Genomic DNA, 20,751 nt, shown 5'->3' with positions numbered 1-20,751 from the left:
ATTTATCCCAGAGGAGAGGAAATCTAATATCAGGCTCAATCGTATGACGAACCATGGCCTCTAGTCCGATTACCAGCCCATGTTGAGTATGGAAATACTGAATCCGCGCAGGGTACCAGTGCGATGGCCAGCGTTTTTCTATCGCCTGGCGATTCGCCAATTACCGAGCCTATACTGCTCCAGTGTGCAAACGCCCTTTCTGTTAAATGTCATAGATGAGCTGCGAACTTTGAATCTATTTCAGAATCCCGGGACCCATTGCATAAAATTCCGTACCGAATAAGCACACACACATACAGTAGCGCTGTGTGATAAAGGTTCAATGTGAATATTATGTAAACGCAAAACCTTGTAAGTGGACATCGCCCAACTAAAACCTAAAGCATATCTCGTAGAATCTTAAACTTCATCAATTTTAGACTCTTTGGAACAAAGTTTTATTAACAAAAGATGATGGATTGCAAAACAAATTTCATTTTAAACTTTCATCTTTTGTACTTTGCTCATTTTCTTTGTTTCTGGAGTATAATCATCCAATATCTGAATACATTGTCGGTAGATATCCACACGGAGCAGGATTGTATGGTGGTCTATTTACCACTTCTTAGATCTGGAAAACAAATGAAACTATATATTGGGAAGGATCTATAGCTAAGCAAGCAATTGTCATTGTTAGAATCGCAAACTCTTTCATCGTAACCTTTATAAACTCTCTATTATGATAATTTCGACAACATTCGAAAATTCGATGCAGTATTAGGAAAATTGAAAGTGCTTCGAATGTGGTGCTGATAATTAACTGCACCGTCAGACCAATTATTCACGGCATCTCTATTTTTTGTAATCATTTGTATTCTCACCTTGGCAAGTTTTGCACCCGTTCCTTTGCAGCAAACAGTACTTTCCATTCTCGCAATCTCTGAGGCTTTTACATTCTTTTTCGGGTTCAGCACATGTAGGTATAGACGGAAGTTTTGGTGTCTGGGATCCTAAAAGTCAGAAATCCAATTATTGAACACAAAGTTTACATAAAAATTGTTTTGTTATTAGGTTGTTGCTGAGCATGTTGTCAGTAGCCTATTCTTATTTTTCTTCGCCTTTCTCATTAACTACTGGACCAATCCCTTTGAAATTTTCAAATGTTTAACATTTTTCGCTAAAAGGCTATTACATTTATTTATTTTAAAATTTCTGTGATTTGTTATGTAGGCTATGCGATGACGCCATCAAATTTCAAAATGGCGCTTTTAGTGGCGGATCATCTTTCGCATAAGTTGTGCTTTTGTGGTCAGCTGTGGTACGGTACCGGTAGACTGCTGTAGCAGATTGCCTAAATACTCCGTGTCCATATATTTGAGCATCGATCTCTTTTAAATAGCCTAATACAGTCCAGTTCGAATGACAATACAGTTCGAGTATGGAACGGACAACCAATATCGGGTAGACTCGAATTAGGGACTTATTTTGGGCGTGTCTTTAGAATAGCAAAAATTTTCGATAAAATAAGATTTTCTACGTATATTAATGCTGTATTGAAAAACTATATATATATATATATATATATTAACTTCTTGCAACAATATTTAAAACTAAGCCGTGTTGATAACGATGCCAATGTTTCCAATGCATAATTAAATCTTATTGTATGACCTTTAAAATGCTCGTATTTATCTAATACAACGTTGTTTATGGAATCTACTACGATTCGGACTCAAACGCGACTAGACTTGGGACTCGAAAGGGCAGTGTCTCAAACTGACACTCGAATTTTAATTTTTTGCTGTGAATCGGACCTGACTCAAGACTCGAATTTCCCGTGACTCAACTCGACCTACAACACGGGATTTAGGGACTTGTAGCCTACCTGCAGTTAACTAGGTGATTGTCGCAAATGTATTGACTTAATGATTATCTAAAAATTCCTAATCCACATCAATTTGGTTCGTTTATAGAATTGTCAGGCTTATTTTACATACAGTAATGGGATGGCATTCCAAGTTGATAATTTTGTCAAAAACTTTCTTATTATATGCTTTTACAAAAATACAAGCATATACTCACTTAGTACACATCTTCTGCATCCATCATCCCCTAATTGGCATGTCTTCGTACCGAGCAAATCACAAATGCCGTGACATTCTGACTCAGGTGTCGGACAAGTAGGTTTTATGTGTATAGCTGAAAACAATCCGGTTGTAAAAATTTGACGACTCGTTCAAGCAGAAGTCCTTACATTTTTAAGTATTCGTTTATTTGTTTGTAAACCTATATTTCTTGTATAATTCCATGATTTACCAAAGTATACAGATTTCTAATGTCATGAAACACAGAATATATAATTGAAAAGGCTACAGTAGCACTGCCTGTTGGTGATAGCATAATGAATACTTATGTTGGTGTAGCTAGCCAAAGATCTCATATTCAAACCGTATGCCTATCATGCCAAAATGTATCAAGAAAAACTATGTAAGCACCACAAGAAATAAATTCGTAAAATATTGTGCTAAAGCAAATTATACAAAGAAAAATGTCAAATTCCATTAATCGATATTACTTCGATATTATCTTTATGATCATTTGGTCCATATGTCGAAAATTATACCAATAATTTATAAATTTCTCCCTGCCTAAAACTATAAAAAACGAATGTTATATCATGGTAATTAAATCAATACAAGCATACATCCTGTAACTAGTAAACAAAGAAATGTATTCTCACATGCAGAGGTACATGTACGACAGCCATCAGATGAACCAGGTAAACAACGTTCCAGTTTATTACAATCGGTATCATCTTTACAAGATTTAGATCTCCCGGGACAACTAAAACCTAAACAGGAAACAATAAAAAAATGTTAAATATCCTAAAATACATATCATCTTCTCAACACTTCTCCGTTGTTGACTTAGGAAAATTATACAAACTCAAACTAAACTTCATCAATAAGGTATATGAAGTTAATTTATTCAACCCTAATTTTTTACACTTGGATTATGTCCATGACAAATGATGGGAGGTTTCGTTATGCGTACTTAGATTCAGACAGTTTTTATTTAACTCTATATCTGTGACCAAAACAAAATATGCTGTTTCGAAACTATTTATAAACATATTTAAATACGCCTTTGTCTAAATATCTTGCAACAATATTGAGCAAATTTTAACTTCGACCAAAAGCTTTCGCTGACACAGTTGTTATTTCTTTTGTATTTACTATTTACATGTTATTGTTATTTTCTTTGAGCTCTTCAACATTTTTTAGTTTGTGGAAGCTTGAAAAGTAGTATTTGGAATAAATGCTGATTGTATTTACTTAGAAGATCAAACTGTGAGGCAATATATTACTTAAGATTGCGGATTAAAAAATCACGCTTAGTATTCCTAATCACCTAATGCTGGGGACCTTCAAATTCAGCAAGCCACGATGCTTTTTTCAGTTCTGTTGTAACAAATCATAATTGAAGCCAAACTTACCTGTTGAACATTTCTTACATCCGTCTTTGTCCACAACACATTTTTCGACAAGTGATTTACAATCTCCGTCAGTTGTGCATTGATTTTTGGTACCAACAGGACAGCTGTTACCTTTTAAAAACACAGATTATATTATTAAAACTAATCAAAAAAATGATATAATTCTATGGGTATTGGTGATACTTCAAAAAAAAGTGTGATTTTCATTATTAAAACCAAATAATTTTAAAATTCGACTCTGACTTCCGAATGCGTGGTGGAGAAAATTTTTACTTTCGACTCCCGACTTTTTTCAAAGGTTTTTTCAAGCACTCAATTCCAGTATAACGCAAATTCAAAAGTGGTACATGTTTCCTCGATAATGTAAATCTTCATTTATTTGTTGGAAATTTGGATTTAAAACTTTTAAATTTGTATCCGGGAAGTTATCAATTACTCATCGTCTATATGAGTGTATAAAAATGTTCATATAACTGTAATCTTCATACATCCAAACTTTCACATACATTTCATACAAGCATATTCCTTTTCGAGACATAATGATATAAAGCTTAATTAAGACTTACTCTTTTTTTCACACTTTGCACTGTTACAGCGGTAAGAGTAACAGCAAACTTCGTTATCTTCACAGCCGGTTTTGCTATTACAAGGAAATTTAGGACATGAAACGCGAAAAGATGGAGCATAGCTCAATTCTGGAATCGGACAGTTTGGCTGTTTAGTCAATCCAGGAAATAAACCCGTACCACCTGAATTTATAAGTTAGCAATTATTAGAATATATATTTATTTGTTTCGTTATACAAGCAAAAAGTAATCCGTGCATTCATACCTTCTCGAACACAAGACTTGCATCCGAGGAGAGTGGATTGTTTGCAAATCATTCCACTTATACAGTCACTTGTTGTTTGGCACGTGCCTAGGCAGGGTGGAGGGGTGAGTCCTGTTTGATTTTGCGTAGAATATTAATTAAAATGAATGTAATCGTAAAAACTACGATCAGCATTTCAACATAGTTAAGAAAAAATCTCAATGTGTGATGAAAGAATAATGACTTAATCCAAGAGTACGAAACGTTTTACTTTTGAAATAAAAAGATGTTGATTCATAGATGAAATGCACCTAAGGAATGTCAAATTTAATTTAAGAGAGCAATATGGATATATAAATATATGGAAACGAAGACCAAAGTGAAGTAGTAGTACCGTAATGTCAAAAAACTCCCGACTTTCGCGTAGCAAAAGAGAGGTTGAGAAACCGCTCCAAATAATTTTGATTGAGGTCATCACACAAAATTTAGAAGTGAAAAATAAATCCCATAGAGCCCACAGAAAGTTTTAGAATAAATAAAAAGAAATATCCCCCTACAATCTCCAACTACTGAAAATTTTTAAAGCAATTGGTCAAGTAATTAATGAGAAAAGCGAATTTTTCCACTACAAAAAGAAGAAAACACCAACAAGAACAACAACATAAAACGATCCATAGGTATATTTCGTGTCCATTAATATGTCGGAAAGTTGGGCACTTACTTTTTGTACATTGCTTGCCACATCGTCCTGGTAAACATGATGGCTTACTCGCGTCAAGGCAGTCCGAGTCTGTTTTACACTGGTCAGTTTTTCCTGCAGAATGAAAAGAGAAATTTTTAAAATTAAAACTAGTAATTTATTTAATTACAATTGGTCATCACGTCGCGATAAGAATTGCGAATGCGATTGAAAGCTTTTGCAGGCTGATTCCCGCTACCGCTGATAAATTACCGATCCTTCCACCATTCAGTGCCGCCTCACGCTCTGTGAGCAAATTCAGTGAACAAATCTTAAGTAAAAACTTTAAAATGACTTAACATACTTATCCTGCAGTAATTTGAGACATCTCTATCCCATTTACATTCCCCGTTTTTGCATCTGCAAGTTGTGAACGACGTAGCCCCAACACCGGGACAGTAATCTGTCTTGCAAGAAGCGAAGCACATGTCTCCATTTTTTCGTCCAAGCATACACTTTACATCCGTTGTGTCACTCGTTTTCGGGGGATCACAGGTTGCTGAAAGTATAACAAAATATTAAAAAAATGGCAGCTGTAGCTTAGTGGGTATTCTAACTTAGATTATAGTAACGTTGCAATTCACAGAAAGCACTTGTATGACGTGTTCTATTCTATACAAGTTTATCCAAAACAAGGTCAGGAGCGCTAGATTAATTGTGAAAATGACACCCATTGAGAACTCGAAAGTACTGATAGAAAAATAGAAAGGAAATAAAATAGAAAGCCAGTATATAATATATCTTTCCTATAAGAAATGAGGATGGATTATATTTTCAGTGTCACGCAAAATATATTCATTTTGTGATATATATATATATATTGAAATTGCTAGAACAAAATTTGCTGTCTTAAAAAGATTGTCTTCCGACATTTTAATTAGAAGTAATAATAACATTCTCACTTTGGGCTGGTTTGGTCGTTGGCTTTGTTGTAGAGGGAGTAGTAGGTGGTGTCGTTGCTTTTGTTGTGGTAGTAGGTGGTTTCGCTGTGAATATCGCTGTTAAAATAAAAGAAACGAATTTGTTATCGTGCTGTTTGGTAGAGGATTTAATCTTTGTTATATAAAGTTCGCAGCTATGAATAAAATATATACATCCATCCACGTAAGACGCGCTCGTCGTTCAATAATTATAAGCAAAAAAATGAGATGGAAGAAAAAAAGTGATTGTAGAATACTATAAGGGAGACCATTCCAACAAGCATTTATAATAGACAGAAAAGCCTAAACGTGAGCTAATCTAATACTATTCGATAGTGTCAACGTTATTTGTGTCTGTGGCCTCCTTTTCTGTTGCACGAATTGAAACACTTTTTCTAAACCATATATATTTCAACAATACTTACGCCAACAAAATTTACAGAAGACGATCTTGACGCATCTGTAACCGATTTTGCAATCACTGTTTTTGTTGCATTTATTATCGCATTTCGGCTCTGTTAAAATACACTGATTAGATTACTGCAGCAATTTTTTTTCAAGAATTGTATATTCAAAACAAAGATCTCTGGATATGTGTCATGTTTGAGATATTGAATAAATTGCCCATAAAAGACAAAATAACGAATTTCCTTCTAAAATTTTATTCCTTCAATAAAACTTTCTCTAAAAACAGTTTTCACGGTCAGTGAAATTAGGAAAATGCGTACAGCATAACACGATGGTAGGCCAATAAAAAAGTAAGTCCAAACCCAACATAAACAAAAACACTTACTAAAACTTGGAAATATAGATTCAGTTCCGTCCAAGAGCAGGGCAACTGCAATTAAAAGTACTAAAATCTTCATTTTTAGTCTAGTTTCTATAGTTTTCTCGTACATAAATGTTTATAGAGAATAGATGCGGTTTATATATATACGTTGTTATGGTGACACATATTTAGCATTATTTTCGTTCCGCCCTCGGGCAAATATGATGATCTTCAGCGGTATGACTACGAAGACGTATTTCTCATATTTACAACACTAATAGTTTTGTAATATCAAAATATGAAACCGCTGAGCTTGTTATTCACAATATGACGTATCGGGAAAGTACATGGGTTTCTAAGCTCTTAGTAGAAACCAATAAAAAGCTCAACTAATTCAAAATATAACAATTTCGATGTTTGAAAAATAATTTTTTGCTTCGTAATCAGGCTCATCATTTAGACTCTCGGCGAGGTTTGGGTTGATTTTTATTCGGATGGCATACCCTTGTTTGCATATAAAGCTGAATTCGATATATGGGCGATATTTTTCTTTAACAAGACTTCACATACTGCACACCAAAGAAACTTACAATAGTAAATACACATTCACTGATTTGAAGGCTCAAGAATCACTGCAAAAAGCTTGCGAATGCTTTAGTGCCGATGCATAGAATTTCGTTCTGACGCCAAGCCATTTCAAAAATTGAAAGAAATTGAGTTCATATCAGATGGCAAGGTGTTAAACCAACTTAAATATTTGGTTAATAAAAGTATTCAAAAATAAAAATATTTAGAGGTTCACCAGTGCAAACTAGAATGCCTTTATATATTTAGGGCAGCGTCATAAAAAGAACGATCATATTTTAACCGACGATTTTTTATGACTGGACGTTCCCATGAATCGTTCCGCAATTAAAAATTTATTAACGTCTTCCGGTTTTTGTACTTCTATTTTAGTAAAGTCGCAAGGTGAACAACGATAACCTGTCAAAGTCATGTCGTCCTCATCACTTAGAAATGCGTTTCTTATTGTGACGTCAAAAATCGCGCGGTCCAAAACGCTCGCGGGGTCAAATACTATCTTCATATAGTGAATAGTGATACCATGCAACCAACCTAGTTGTTGGTAAGGAATGAAATTGCTAGTGTCAAGTACCGACAACTGAACCTATTTATCTTGGTTGTCACATACTTTCACACATTACTGAGTACGCAGAATAGTTGCTTCCATACTTTCGTTTATCGTACCAAAGGGTGGCAATCCTTCGTAACTACGCTAAACTGGCCTTCCGCATTTCTTGAGCACATATACTAAAGTCACGTTATCAAATGAATAGCCTACATCGCATCCGGATATTCACAGCATGGTGCCAAATTAGGAGCCCAGGTTTGTAATCATCAAAGTCGTTCGTTACACACCTGGTGATATGGAAAAAGTTACCTTCAATCCTAAAGTCTGACAGTCTTAAAGTTTCCTGATTGACTCGGGAAAAGCCAAATATTGGAAAATTTTGTCTAAGGTGGGGACAACCGCCGAGAAGTGATTCGAATCGCTCCAACGATCAACCTTGGTTTAGGTCACCGATATTAATGGAAATTCGTCCCTTATGTACTATATAGTTGAATAGCAGAATCTTCTAGTCAGTCAAATATCATTTATGTTGATGTTAACAATGCAAACTGTTTTCCCATATTATGAGTCCATGGACACAAAGATCAGTTGGTAATAATGCGTACAGTAGGTGGAAATTGAAATGTTCCTCACCAGTTATGGTTCCATCACCTGACTTACCTGAGACTGAACAAACTTAGTAAATCGCGATGATAAGTTTATGTGTCGTTTCAGCTGAACTCGGCAAATTTGAAATTTCTTGAGTATCAACGTAAAGTCACGTTGGTAAAAAAAATCAACATAGAGGTCTTCCGGCTATTTGCAGCATATTGTAAAATCCGGATGTTGTTATGCATAATATTCAGCTATATGGGCACCGTCACGATTTTTTAACGAGAGTGTTACACTGCAATCAAAACAGTGTGCAGAAGGCGACCCCATGTCCCTTTTGAGGTACCTCGCTTGAAGTACCAGGTGCAAATCGAATCAGATGACCCTTGTACATTGATCTATAACTCAAGTCATTTCCAAGGTTCAACTGAACCAACTCAATCAACCGTTAAGTTACCGTGTTTACTCAAATAAAAATCTCCAAATCCATCGGGTGGTCTTTTTTTAGAAATAGTAATCAAGTCATTGTTCACCAGTTATTAGCTAATTAAAAGGGGGCAATCAGAGTGGCAAAAAATTATTTCAAGCGTATTTATTATTTTGATCGATTCATTCCAATTCAGTGTCAAAATATCAAAACAGCCAGAGGATTACGATATATATATATAATCATGAGGAACATGGCGTCACGAACAAGTAAAACGGTCAGATAATAAAAATACAATAAATGAAAAATGTATTACTGTGATGCAAACTCATTAGGGTTCGTAAGTCAATTTTTAAAGTTACAAAAGCGGTAGATTACACAATCAATCCAGTCCATATTCGGCAACAATGTTTTGATTCGACAAAGTATGCAATAGATACGAGATGAAGATCCTTTAATAAAGGTACTTAGTTTCTAATCCATGATGTGCAGTCCCTAAGACACTAGACCGTGTCACCATGAATTGCCGTTATTCAACAAGCCTCGTAAACTTCTACTCGCATCATGATGTTGTTAAAGAAAGCGATGGGATGGAACTGTATTTTGTAGGCATTGACTGGATTCTTCAGTTGGTTTTTGACCGCAGTGTTGGCATCAGAGTTTCCGTCAAAGGTCTGTAGAAATAAAAAGCATAATTTTCAATATTCATCAAATTCCTTTTTTCAATTATAGCATGATTTTAAAACGAGTGTCGATTTCGACTTTTGATATATATGCTGATTGAACTGAAGTATTAATCGTTGGGAAGCGACGGGAATTTTTATTTTATTATTTTTTATATATTATTTCGGTTTTTGTTTAGATTGTTACACATGATTCACGAAAATGATTGAAAGTTCCGAGTTCCGCATATACAAGCGTTCAGTATACTGTCCATTATGCATAGAATAAACACGATACTTTTAAAATTCATAAGTCAACGGGCCTAACATAAGACCCCCACAATCGACAAAATCCAATCTTCAGTATTTATAAATTTTGACTTTCAGAATACCGAAAAAAATAGCAGCCTGGTTAAATTGACATCAAGATTTTCATACAAAAATGATTTATGAACGCATTGCGCATTCACTCAGTAATAAAAGAATCGCAAATTATCTTACTCGTTCTTGACCATGCTCTTCGTAAGTCTTAAATTCGCCGTTCTCGCTTAAAGAAAATTTGAGTTTATATCGAGTAACGTATTCGCTCAACAAGAAGTAAGTTGAGCCTTGTGTTGAAACAGCGACAATAGTTTTCGGCTCACCGAAGTCGATCTGAAATTATAACAGACAATTAAAAACGTGTACGATACCTAAATAGCCATCTCACTGAGAGGAATGATTGACATAGTATAGAGTAGTGGTAATAGTAAATAGCTTGTAAAGTAGAAGATTTATTTATATTGCATATATTTATATATAAACTGCGAAGCATATGAGTGCAGTATAGAATTTTCCAGGTCCATATCGGCGAGACAAATGCCAAGAATAGGTTTAATCACATAATGAATTTCCGTTTATTGTCCGGATGGCGCCAGTCGAAGTAAAGAATAGGCTTAGATGACCCGTACAGATGAATAGATGTGTATGGAAACGAAATCACTTTGATTGCCTTGCCGCGGCGTAGAGAACAGCCATCAAACCGTTTTAGAAGACTCGAACCTTCGCACCCACATCGAATATTCAGCAGTAGGACAACTATAACAAGCGTGTTCCTTTAATCCAGTTCTAATAAGTTGTGCATAACAATGGCATATATAAGAGGCAGCGTCGGATTAACCATTAAACGAAAATTTAATTTTCCATTTCGGTCGAAGACCGAAGACTTATCGATCGATAGTTAGGGGATCCCGAAACAGCGCTCTTACTCCATAGTGACGCCGTGTGTCCCATCACTAATTAATTAATAACTCGCTAATTATACGACATAATTCATCAAAAAACGATAGGCTTCTGGTCCGAGCTATGGTGAATGCAAAATTTGTAGCAGATTCAGCATCGCTTTCGTGAGATATCGCGTGCATCAGACAGACAGACAAACAAACAAACAGACAAATACCTATCAACATACTTACCGATCATAAGATAGATAAGTAACAATATAAGCACGTGCTTAGGGCACCAAGCAATGGGCACCACAGAAATTTTAGAGCAGAATTTTATATAGTTTATCGGTGTTTATTAAAATATTACGAGTTCACCGGACACTTAAATTTCAAAATGTTCGCTTATTTTTCGTCTTCAAGTATCATATTAACCTTCTTTATTAAAAATAAACACTCAAACTTATTTTGGACACGAAATGGGCCTATGAGTCGTTTTCTTAAATTGTTGTTGTTTTTTCTTTCTAGTATTCTCCTCGTTGCTGCATTTTTGTTTTAAAATAATTTCTTTTCTCTTCAACAATTGGACAAATGAATTATTTACACCATGTGGCGGTTCCACGATCGCATTTCAACGATCTAGTGGTCAACGAAGTCGGGAGTTTTTTGATAAGGTAGGACAGGGTGGTCCAAACCCTGTCATGCTGATACATTCCGTGCCGCTCACAGAACAATTTTAGCGTATATTTGTATCTAATGGAGGAACGTTATTGAGTTTTTTCTAGCTATTCCAACTGGGGTTCGGATCCCGAGATTCAAACCCTTTTTCTATCGCTTTGTGCATTTATTTTAGTAAAAACACTCTGTTTTCAAGCGTCGGCCATGTGACAGTGGTAACGAAACGCAGAGCCGACTTAACGCCGCGCAATCAAGTTTTTTTTTAGCTAGGTCCCGAAATACCAACTTAGACGGACTTGGTTGGTATTTGACGATGGCACCACGCTTGCTCACGCTGCAAGTTTTCAAATTACTCAATATATATAATAATTCGTAATAAAATGAGTGTCGCAAAAAAAGTGACATAAGGAAAACACGGCGGAAACGTATTTCCTTGCCTATCACACAGTGTCTGGTTTGATTTCAAGTAATATCTGTCACGAAAGAATATAATTTGAAGCGACATTAAACGCGAGATGCGCAAAATACAACGCTAATTCTCGGGAATTAACTTTAAGATAACTGGCGGCTTTATATATCTTTTTAAAAGAACGCCACCCATGCAACATAATAATAGTCCGATTAGAACGGTAAACTCTCGTTGTTTATTAAATTTAAAATATGTAAACTCGCGATATTTCGAGCAATTTTGGGTTTTCTCCGACTAACGGCCCGCGAGACCTCCTCAAAAGCTTTTGCGATCCTTCAACCTAGCAACCTTGAACCACTACAGTTGTGACTTGTATCCTTTGGTATTTCGATTCACGTTGAGACTGGAGGCATGAATCTTTATTGTCACACTCCCTCAGGATGAGGGCTCAACCGATATATCGGCCCGATATTGCGTGTTTGCCGATATATCATATGGGCAGTAAATGGCCGATATAAATATCGGCTATATATAACAGTTAAAAACCTAAAAATGTTCGTAAAAGTTGTTTTATTTACTGTTGGTTGTGATTATTTTTAATGGATAATACACTTATGTGGTTTATTGTTTTTATAAATAAATTACACACGAGGGGGCACCAAAGTCTTCAGTGCTTAGGGCACCAAAGGAGCTTAATCCGCCCCTGATAAGAGGCTATATTTAGTGAACAACGAGTTGCTTCAAAAGAAGAGACTAACGCAAGATTGCAAGTGATTTATGAACCTTATGATTGAGCAAGAATTACAAACTAATTAAACTTGCTCAAACCTCTAGATACTCTCCAATGTTTGTTGTCGATGCCATCCATCCATTACCAGAATTTAATGCTGAGTTGCTCGGTTTAAATCTCCAATAGGATGATGATGCAGATACTCTATTCATTGGAAAGGTTCCGTCTTCTAATCCAATAGGTTTGTCAATGCAAATCAGTTCTGTATTAAGATAAAATTATGTACATTAAACAAAGGGGGAATGATTGAGTCGAAACAAAAATGATGGATTTGGTTTGATATTAAAAGCAAAAAAAAAATCGGAAATTTGAATTGGGTGTTACTAAAATCGTGAGGTCTATCGCGTCTCTCGGGACCTGCTCGTATAGAAAGATGCAACCCTAACCCAAACCTATCATCATCACGGTGTTAAATGTCATTCGTTTTTCATTCTTCTGAAAGTTACAATCTAGATGAAAATTAACCTAACATTTGTCTGGTGGAGGTTATGAAATGCTTTTAAAATAGAAATATTTATTTTGCTCGATATTATATAGGTATATATATAAGTAAATCAAGCACGTAGCCCAGCGTAAATCAAACGCACTTTTTTGCAGTCGTTTTTACAAAACGTATGCAGTAAAACAGAAATATAAATCAAGGAATGTTAGTTTCCTAAATAAAATATTTGGATATTGCAAAGGAATCGAAGACTCGGATAACACGTGACTCGACTTGACTCAAGACTTCGGCCAAACACTGCATAAATATACTTACCAGGGGTCCGTACATCTGGAGGGGTTCGCTCTGTCGTTGTTGTCGTCTGTCTGGTGGTAGTAGGATACGTTCTGCGACGACTCGTTACAGTGGGAGGGATACGGATGTATTCAGTAGTCGGTCGCGTTCTGATGACTACCTTTGTCGGTCGTGTACGAAGGCGAGGAGTCGGTCGCGTGCGAGAACGAGCAACTGTTGGTCGTGGCCGTCTTGTGGTTGTAGTCTCAATCGAAGGACGCGGTCGCCTTGGCCTGTACTGTCTGGTCGTCGTTGTTGGTTCAATACGTCTTGTAGTTGTTGTGGGAATGGGTCGGTTTGTTGGAACATAGCGAGTTTCAAAATTGTTAACATCTTCGAGTACGCTGAAAAGTTGTACTTGAGCTGGTGCCCTAAAGCTGGGGTCACTGCATCGTGAAAGATAAATGGTTAGTATCGGTATAATCTAAAATTTTAAATGGAAACACATTGAGAATCGATTCACGAAAGTTTTGTTTCACTTTTGTAAATATATATTTGCGTTTGCTACAAGGAGAGGATTTACATAATTCAGTAAAAATACAAAAGCAGTTGGTATGCACTTGAAGAGACGCCATTCAAACAGTGAACAAAACAACTCAGTACACTCCACGTTTACGAAAACCATATATGTATGATACTCTATGATGGGGGGTTTATGTTTGGTTCCTTCAGAGATCAGAGTAAAATCAATATTACGTAACGAACCTCGTTCAAACTGAATGCTTAAATGGTTTGCCAAATCGAGTTGAGTTCCATTCCAACCGACATTGCGAAATCCACTAAAATTTCAATTAAACAACTTCAGATATACAATGGTAAATAGGAATACCTTTGGAAAGCCTGCTGCCGTCTTACAAAAATTAGTTGTGTTTCTCCAGTATCAGGGATAACATTTTCAATCTGCTCACGATCGCTTCCTATAAATACAGTAACGATGTTAATGCAGAATAGTACTCGATATAAACAAAAATAACAAACATATTTTCAGTATTCTGTCTTTAGGACTATGCAAGCAATGCGATCGTGATAATAAAATGGAGTTGAATCCAATGTAAGCAAGTCAACTACTTTGACCATCACCCCTAGTATAAAGTCCATTAAATGATTTCAAATAAATATGACCGTCATTTAATTGGACGTCCATGCCTAATGTAGAAAGCCCCCTTGCAATTTTATACAAACACAAATTCACTACAAATAATACTCAGATAACTCGAGCAAATATCCATGCAATATTCGACGATGAAGTATCAAGCATGACATGGATTAGATTTATCACATTATATTCAAACATTATAGATTATGTAAATTTGGATTATAAAAATTGTGCCTCTGGGCTATTTTGGATCGGGTTTCCACTTTACTACCAAAACTGTCATATTTATTAGCTTCCTGAGGTGTCTTATCTGTTCAAAATGATGTTTTCAACAAACCTGTCAGACGATTATAGAAATCATATCTTCTGTTTCTATGCCAATGACGTCGATGCTTGTTACTGACGTTCTTGCGGCCGTAGCAAAATCGTGTGCCTCTGCTGTAAACAAAGGAAGTGCAGCCGTATGTCTGAATGCATCTTCGGGCACAATCTTCTACTGAAACAAACCGACGAATTCTAAATGATGTTCTGGCCCATACATTTGTCCCGGCAAATAGTTCAAAGTATTCATCCGCAACTGAAATAGATAATTTTAATGAATAAAATAGCGATCGGAAATATTCTGGCAATATTTCTTCTGAGTTATCTAATTATAATTGACATAATTTTCGGGTGATCTGATAATGATCAAGAGGAAAATACTTTGTTAAATTTGAGACTGCCTCTAACCCACTGCTGATACCTAGACGTGTGCGATTTACAGTATACAGGGGAATTTTAAACAAGCAGAAAAAGGAAGCAACAATACAAAAAATAGATTCTGAAAACAATTCCAGTTTGAAATTCAGGCAGTCTCTATGCTTTGGAGAGTTCGTGTATATCACATAGCATATCCGATGTCATACTGCCACCAAAATAACTTATCAGTTTACAAAAAATGTTTAAAGGAAGGAGTCAACCAACATAATTATTCATTGCTTCTTATCTCAATAATGATTGATTGTTATCAGATGGTCTGTCTACTGCAGCAATAAGTGGTTAGGTTACGACTTCACGGACGTTTGAATGTCATTATTACCTAACATCATTTAATTCAAACATACGCAGTTTGAGTGACTAATATTCACCTTTTTATATATAGCAAACGATGAATATGAGCTCACAAGGTATCAATGGTCACTTGATAGCCTTGCTCGTAAAATGAGCTGAAACATATCCCTCTAAAACTTTGGAATTATACAAAAAATATTGTATTGAAAAGGTTGGCAACTGATTTGATCCAATTTTAGTTATCAGAAGATGATTGAAAGCCGCATCAAACGATTATACAAAACAAATTTTCCCAATCATTCATCATCAAATAATCATCAATATTGACGATGCCAATTTAAAAAACAAAGTAATATTTTTCATTCGTAAATTTGGTTTTATTCACGGTTGGCTTTGAATATGATATGATTATCTATTTTTATTCGAAAGAATTTTGATTTATCCAAAATATTCTTTTCATATTTTATTGGGGGCGATTTTGCAAACATTTACTCGAAAATAAAGTTAATTTTTTAAAAATATTAGTGCTGTGCTTTACAGCCAAACATTTAGTTTTGTGCTAATTCCCTAATTTACACGAGTCAAAAATGTCGACGATGTCCTCTTCGTCAACGATTTCAGATCTAAGGTTTAATAAGAGTAATCTGTAAGGGAATTTCCTAAAACAAGTCGATTCGAGCTTGTACATATTCTTCTAAATATCAGGTGCAAGAAGGGCGAGTCTCATAGTAATAATTTTAGTTCAGAGGGAATATCTGAATTTGTTTCTTGATTTCATTTTTTGGCTGACATTGCCGACTTTTGAAAAATAAAGACAACCATTTCTCGGGTCCCAGTTGTAAATTGACAATCGGTTGCTCATATCTTGAGGGCAGACTTGCAAACTATATTTTTACCCCGCTGTCGAAATTTTATATGAATTTGTGCAAAGATATGCTTGGTACATTGGTAGAGGGCGGAATTTTTCAATAAGCCAGATCAAAACGTTGTCGTGATGATTATGTCACATTTACACCAAAATAAAAATGAATAAAATCCTCAAAAAACGTCCATAATATGAATTTTCATCAAAATCCGTATTAATATGGGTAAAATAAAAAACTGCTTGTAACTTTTTTAATTTTAAGTTAATACGTCATAAATTATAATTAGCCTTTTATGAATCTTAAAGGCATGTATGGCGTCAAAGGCAATTAGTGTGATGGATTTTGAGGCAATGATCTTTAAAAATATATATACTTGCTACAAAAAGCACTCCATCACAATTGTATTTACCACACAGCGTTATCCAGCCGTGAACCGCCATAATATAGAATACAAGATATCTCAGGTTGACTAAACAATATAATATTGTAATGGCGCGTAATAACGTGGGAATGAAAGTATGGCAAGCCGCAAATTGCCTAAAGCGCGCTTAGGTGGGATGACGATAAGATAACGTACCTGAATGACTGAAGAAAATCGATGCCAAGTATATCGCGCATATTAGCTCCTTAAATTTCATCGGTAATGCAAAATGTAGGTAGCTATATAGTATAATGTTTACACCTGTGCAAAATTGAAAACAACAATATTTGAAACACGGCTACACCACGCTGTTACTTTGAGCACGTATGCTTAGATATGCCTAAAATATACATTTGAACACGAGCCCTTAACCACGCTAACATATGAATAGCATATATACAGTATTCATAAAATACACACTTGAAGATGGGCCGATAAACACGCTAAGGTATTAACAGCATATGTATATATTATGGCCACAGGCTCCTTGTTCGTACCAAGATAAATATTTACCAACATAAAAGCTATGTAGCTAGCATAAATCGTAGTGAGATAAATCGATTTGTTGAACGAAAGATCATGTAATGATAAAAAAAATAGCTCAAAACACACAAAGATTTAAATGCCCGGTGACCGATAACCGACTAGGATGGGTGTGTTTCTGACAACATTCCGATTATTAATTCACATGATAACCTGCTTAGGGCACAATTGGTAGAGGGATATTGCTCTGGCGAAAGGTTCGAAGCTCTCACCTGTCATTTACTGCGCTTGGTCAATGAGTTGATGATATAGCCATGGTACATACAAAATATCAATTTTTTTTATTTCACCGAATTAATGAAATAAAACAGGAGAGATATTCCTATATTTTACACAATAATCTACCTCCAGCTATACCATATTAAGAGTATATTGGCCTGCCGTACAGCTAATAATATCCAAACCATCACGACGACACTTTCCAAACGCTAAATATCCACCTTCACTTACCGAGCCGACAGCTAAATCCAAATAGCTAAGCGTTACAAATTGGACGAATGAAACTTTATCTTCAATTGTACTGTGACCAATTGTCTGAATGATTTTATTTGTCGTTGCGCATTTACTACACGAGTTATTCTATTGAAAGAGTTATTTCGATAAGACGAGCGGCCTCGTCTTGCGAATTCAAACGAAGTATGCGCGCGCGAATTCACACCAAAGCGACTCATTTCCAACAAATAATGTAAATATAGACGACTCGGTTTCCTGAAAGCGTGGCGATAAGCTCAAACAGCCGGTCGGGTATTCAAGGTTCCATTTAAATCAGCTGTCTCGATCTTTAATGTACCGCAACCCAATACTTAACCCACTTTGAAATAACGACCCCATCGCAAATTCTTACATGGATGTAAAACATATCGATGCTTTATAATGCACAATAAGTGAACGATGTTGTTCCGTCGTACAGACCGCGTTGACGGCTTTTGACCTAAATATATACGTAATTTAATAACTAAAACCTTTGGCGCATAATGGATTTCATGATGATGAATTTGAACAATTAATGGATAATAATAACCATCGGGTTCTATTCTAATATATTCAGTATACTTACTTTACAAAGAAAGGCGAACCACTTTTTCATGTTTTTTTTTTATCAAAACTTAGTTACACGGAAGGGCAGACTGTGGGAATTACATGGACAACTTTGAAGGAATAGCATTTTCTTGTCCTACCAAAGTGCTATTTCCGATAATAACCAACATAATGGGCGCAGGAAATGACATTACAGTTTCTATCTGGCTACTTCATTTCTAAGCTACTGTCTCTAAACGCTTCTAATTCACAATTACCACGCGGCGTACTTTTCTTCCCAGTTATCTAAACTTTTAATTCTTCTGAGAGGTTAAGAAAACAAAGTGGATCATTTGTTGCTTTTCACCGCAAAATAATGAGAGTGGAAATAAAGGCTTGCACGTAATTGACAAAAATCAATTCCGTAATTACGGCAAAATCAATTACGTAATGACCCCGTAATTGTGATATTTTTCCACGCATTTAAACCTATCATAACAACCAATTGAATCCACTTCTTTTCCGAATGGGACATTGAAGTTGGGTTTTCATATTCTTGGCAGTACTACACGCCATCGGCAGATGTTAAAGACAAATATCAAGGAGTGAATTCAAATTAATTTTATTCTGATTTTTATCTTTTGTGTTAGCTTTGATTTCCTTTATCACCTTCGCAAATTAACCGTCCCATTTTTATGCGATCAATTTTATTTTATCATTACCGACACTGGTATACGGTTATTTATGGAAACGATAGTTTTTTAAAACCACCTTAGTACTGAATAAAAATTAGGGGGTTTCTAATTTATTAACCAACGACGAGCGTATTCACTCATTTGATTATACTTGCGATTTCCTCGCGACGAAGACTTGTTTTTGCAGCGTCTTCTGCATTATCCGACATTACTGCCTTGTTAGCATTTTATAATAATAATTATTGATGTCGACTTATTGACGATATTCCGATTACCATGCTTCATTTTATATTTAATCATTTCGCGGACTGAATGTTTAAAACATTATTTGCGATAAATTTAGATTAAATATTATTTATTTGAGTATAGTTTAAATATCGAACTTATATGATATGCCTTCTCCGAAAATACAAAAGTTATATCGCAAAACAATGCATTTTGTGACATTTATTTTACACTCACGACATTAATTTGCTAACTCAAGTCGGCGATCCTATCGGCCAAGATTGACACAAGTTTGGTCGAGTGCCGGTGGTATTCAAGTAGACGATAAATCAAAATAAGTTGCCGCATTTGGTAAGACAGTTAATCATACATGGCAGAAATATTGAGAGGAATTGTGAAAAACATCATGCGCAAGGCCAAGTCCGGACTGATATATAACGATAAAACCGTTAACAGAACATCAAGATTTTGTAATAGAAAATGGATCTCGCACAGAATAAACACACTGGCTCATATTTGATTATATATGATAGCAGTTAAATTTTTTTGCGGTCCGCGAGGAATCCGTCGTTTTGCTGTTTCTCTGCCGTCTCAATCGCTTTACCGATGCCGAGAAGACGAAGTTGCGTTGGTTCATTACGCAATCTCTCTTTTGTCGTCATATTGCTATTTGATAAGCGCGACATTAATTATCACGGCGAGGTATTGGCGCGAGTGATCAATCGCTCTTTTGGCTTATTTGGTTCCAATTCGTCGCGAAAGCTCTTCGTTAAATTTCACAAAATCGTCGTGTTGAAAGGTTATGGATATTTTCCTGTTTATACCCTAAGTATGAAATAAAACAGCCAAAAACAGTATGATATTCCATGTTCATATATCAAGTGTTGATATTAACATTAAAGAATGGTTAAGCATTGCTAATCCACACTTGGTGGGGAATTCCCACTATTTAAACGCGTGACTATAAAATAAAATGAAATAGAAACGGAACATATATACCATAAGTAACGGAAAACTGGAACAAGTAAATAATAAATAAAATGGATACAAATGTTTGATAGACCATGTTTGAAAGATTGATCTCCTGCGTTCATTAGTCATTTCACCCGAAGAAGTTGAAACCGGGCGTGTTAGCGTCCATCGGTCTTAACACAATTCTCCCCCCTATCTACGGTTATTATGTACATTGGCCATGGCCATGCTAGATAAGATGCGAGGGAAGTTGAAACCAGGTGTGTTGGCGTCAATCGGTCTCAACGCAATTCTATCCCTTATCTACGGTTAAGTTACGGGAGAAGTTAAAACCAGGTGTGTTGGCGTCAAACGTCTTAACGCAATTCTATCCCCTACCTACGGTTAAGTTACGGGAGAAGTTAAAACCAGGTGTGTTAGCGTCAATCGGTCTCAACGCAATTCTATCTCTTATCTACGGTTAAGTTACGGGAGAAGTTAAAACCAG

General features: G+C 35.7%; 2 protein-coding genes across 2 annotated transcripts; both read right to left on the bottom strand.

Moving 5' to 3' along the window:
• Window positions 1–409: 409 nt before the first annotated feature.
• On the bottom strand, window positions 410–6,893 carry LOC120340535 (uncharacterized). Its single transcript, XM_039408813.2, has 12 exons — window positions 6,738–6,893; window positions 6,370–6,459; window positions 5,927–6,022; window positions 5,329–5,523; window positions 5,007–5,099; window positions 4,307–4,417; window positions 4,042–4,224; window positions 3,476–3,586; window positions 2,720–2,830; window positions 2,062–2,178; window positions 861–989; window positions 410–610 (listed from the first exon to the last, which is right to left on the bottom strand). The coding sequence occupies exons 1-12, from the start codon at window positions 6,841–6,843 to the stop codon at window positions 591–593; spliced, it is 1,362 nt and encodes a 453-aa protein (XP_039264747.2). The 5' UTR covers window positions 6,844–6,893; the 3' UTR covers window positions 410–590.
• A 1,996-nt stretch (window positions 6,894–8,889) lies between these two features.
• Window positions 8,890–17,589, bottom strand: LOC120340538 (uncharacterized). Its single transcript, XM_039408819.2, has 8 exons — window positions 17,568–17,589; window positions 16,969–17,073; window positions 14,813–15,052; window positions 14,209–14,296; window positions 13,362–13,765; window positions 12,643–12,806; window positions 10,027–10,179; window positions 8,890–9,537 (listed from the first exon to the last, which is right to left on the bottom strand). Exons 1-8 carry the CDS (start codon window positions 17,572–17,574, stop codon window positions 9,397–9,399), a joined length of 1,302 nt encoding a protein of 433 aa, XP_039264753.2. The 5' UTR covers window positions 17,575–17,589; the 3' UTR covers window positions 8,890–9,396.
• Window positions 17,590–20,751: the final 3,162 nt, after the last annotated feature.

Source organism: Styela clava, chromosome 14 (assembly GCF_964204865.1).
Source record: "Styela clava chromosome 14, kaStyClav1.hap1.2, whole genome shotgun sequence".
Taxonomy (NCBI): Eukaryota; Metazoa; Chordata; class Ascidiacea; order Stolidobranchia; family Styelidae; genus Styela; species Styela clava.
The sequence above is the reverse complement of the archived record's forward strand: the minus strand, read 5'-3'. Positions and strand labels throughout refer to the sequence as shown.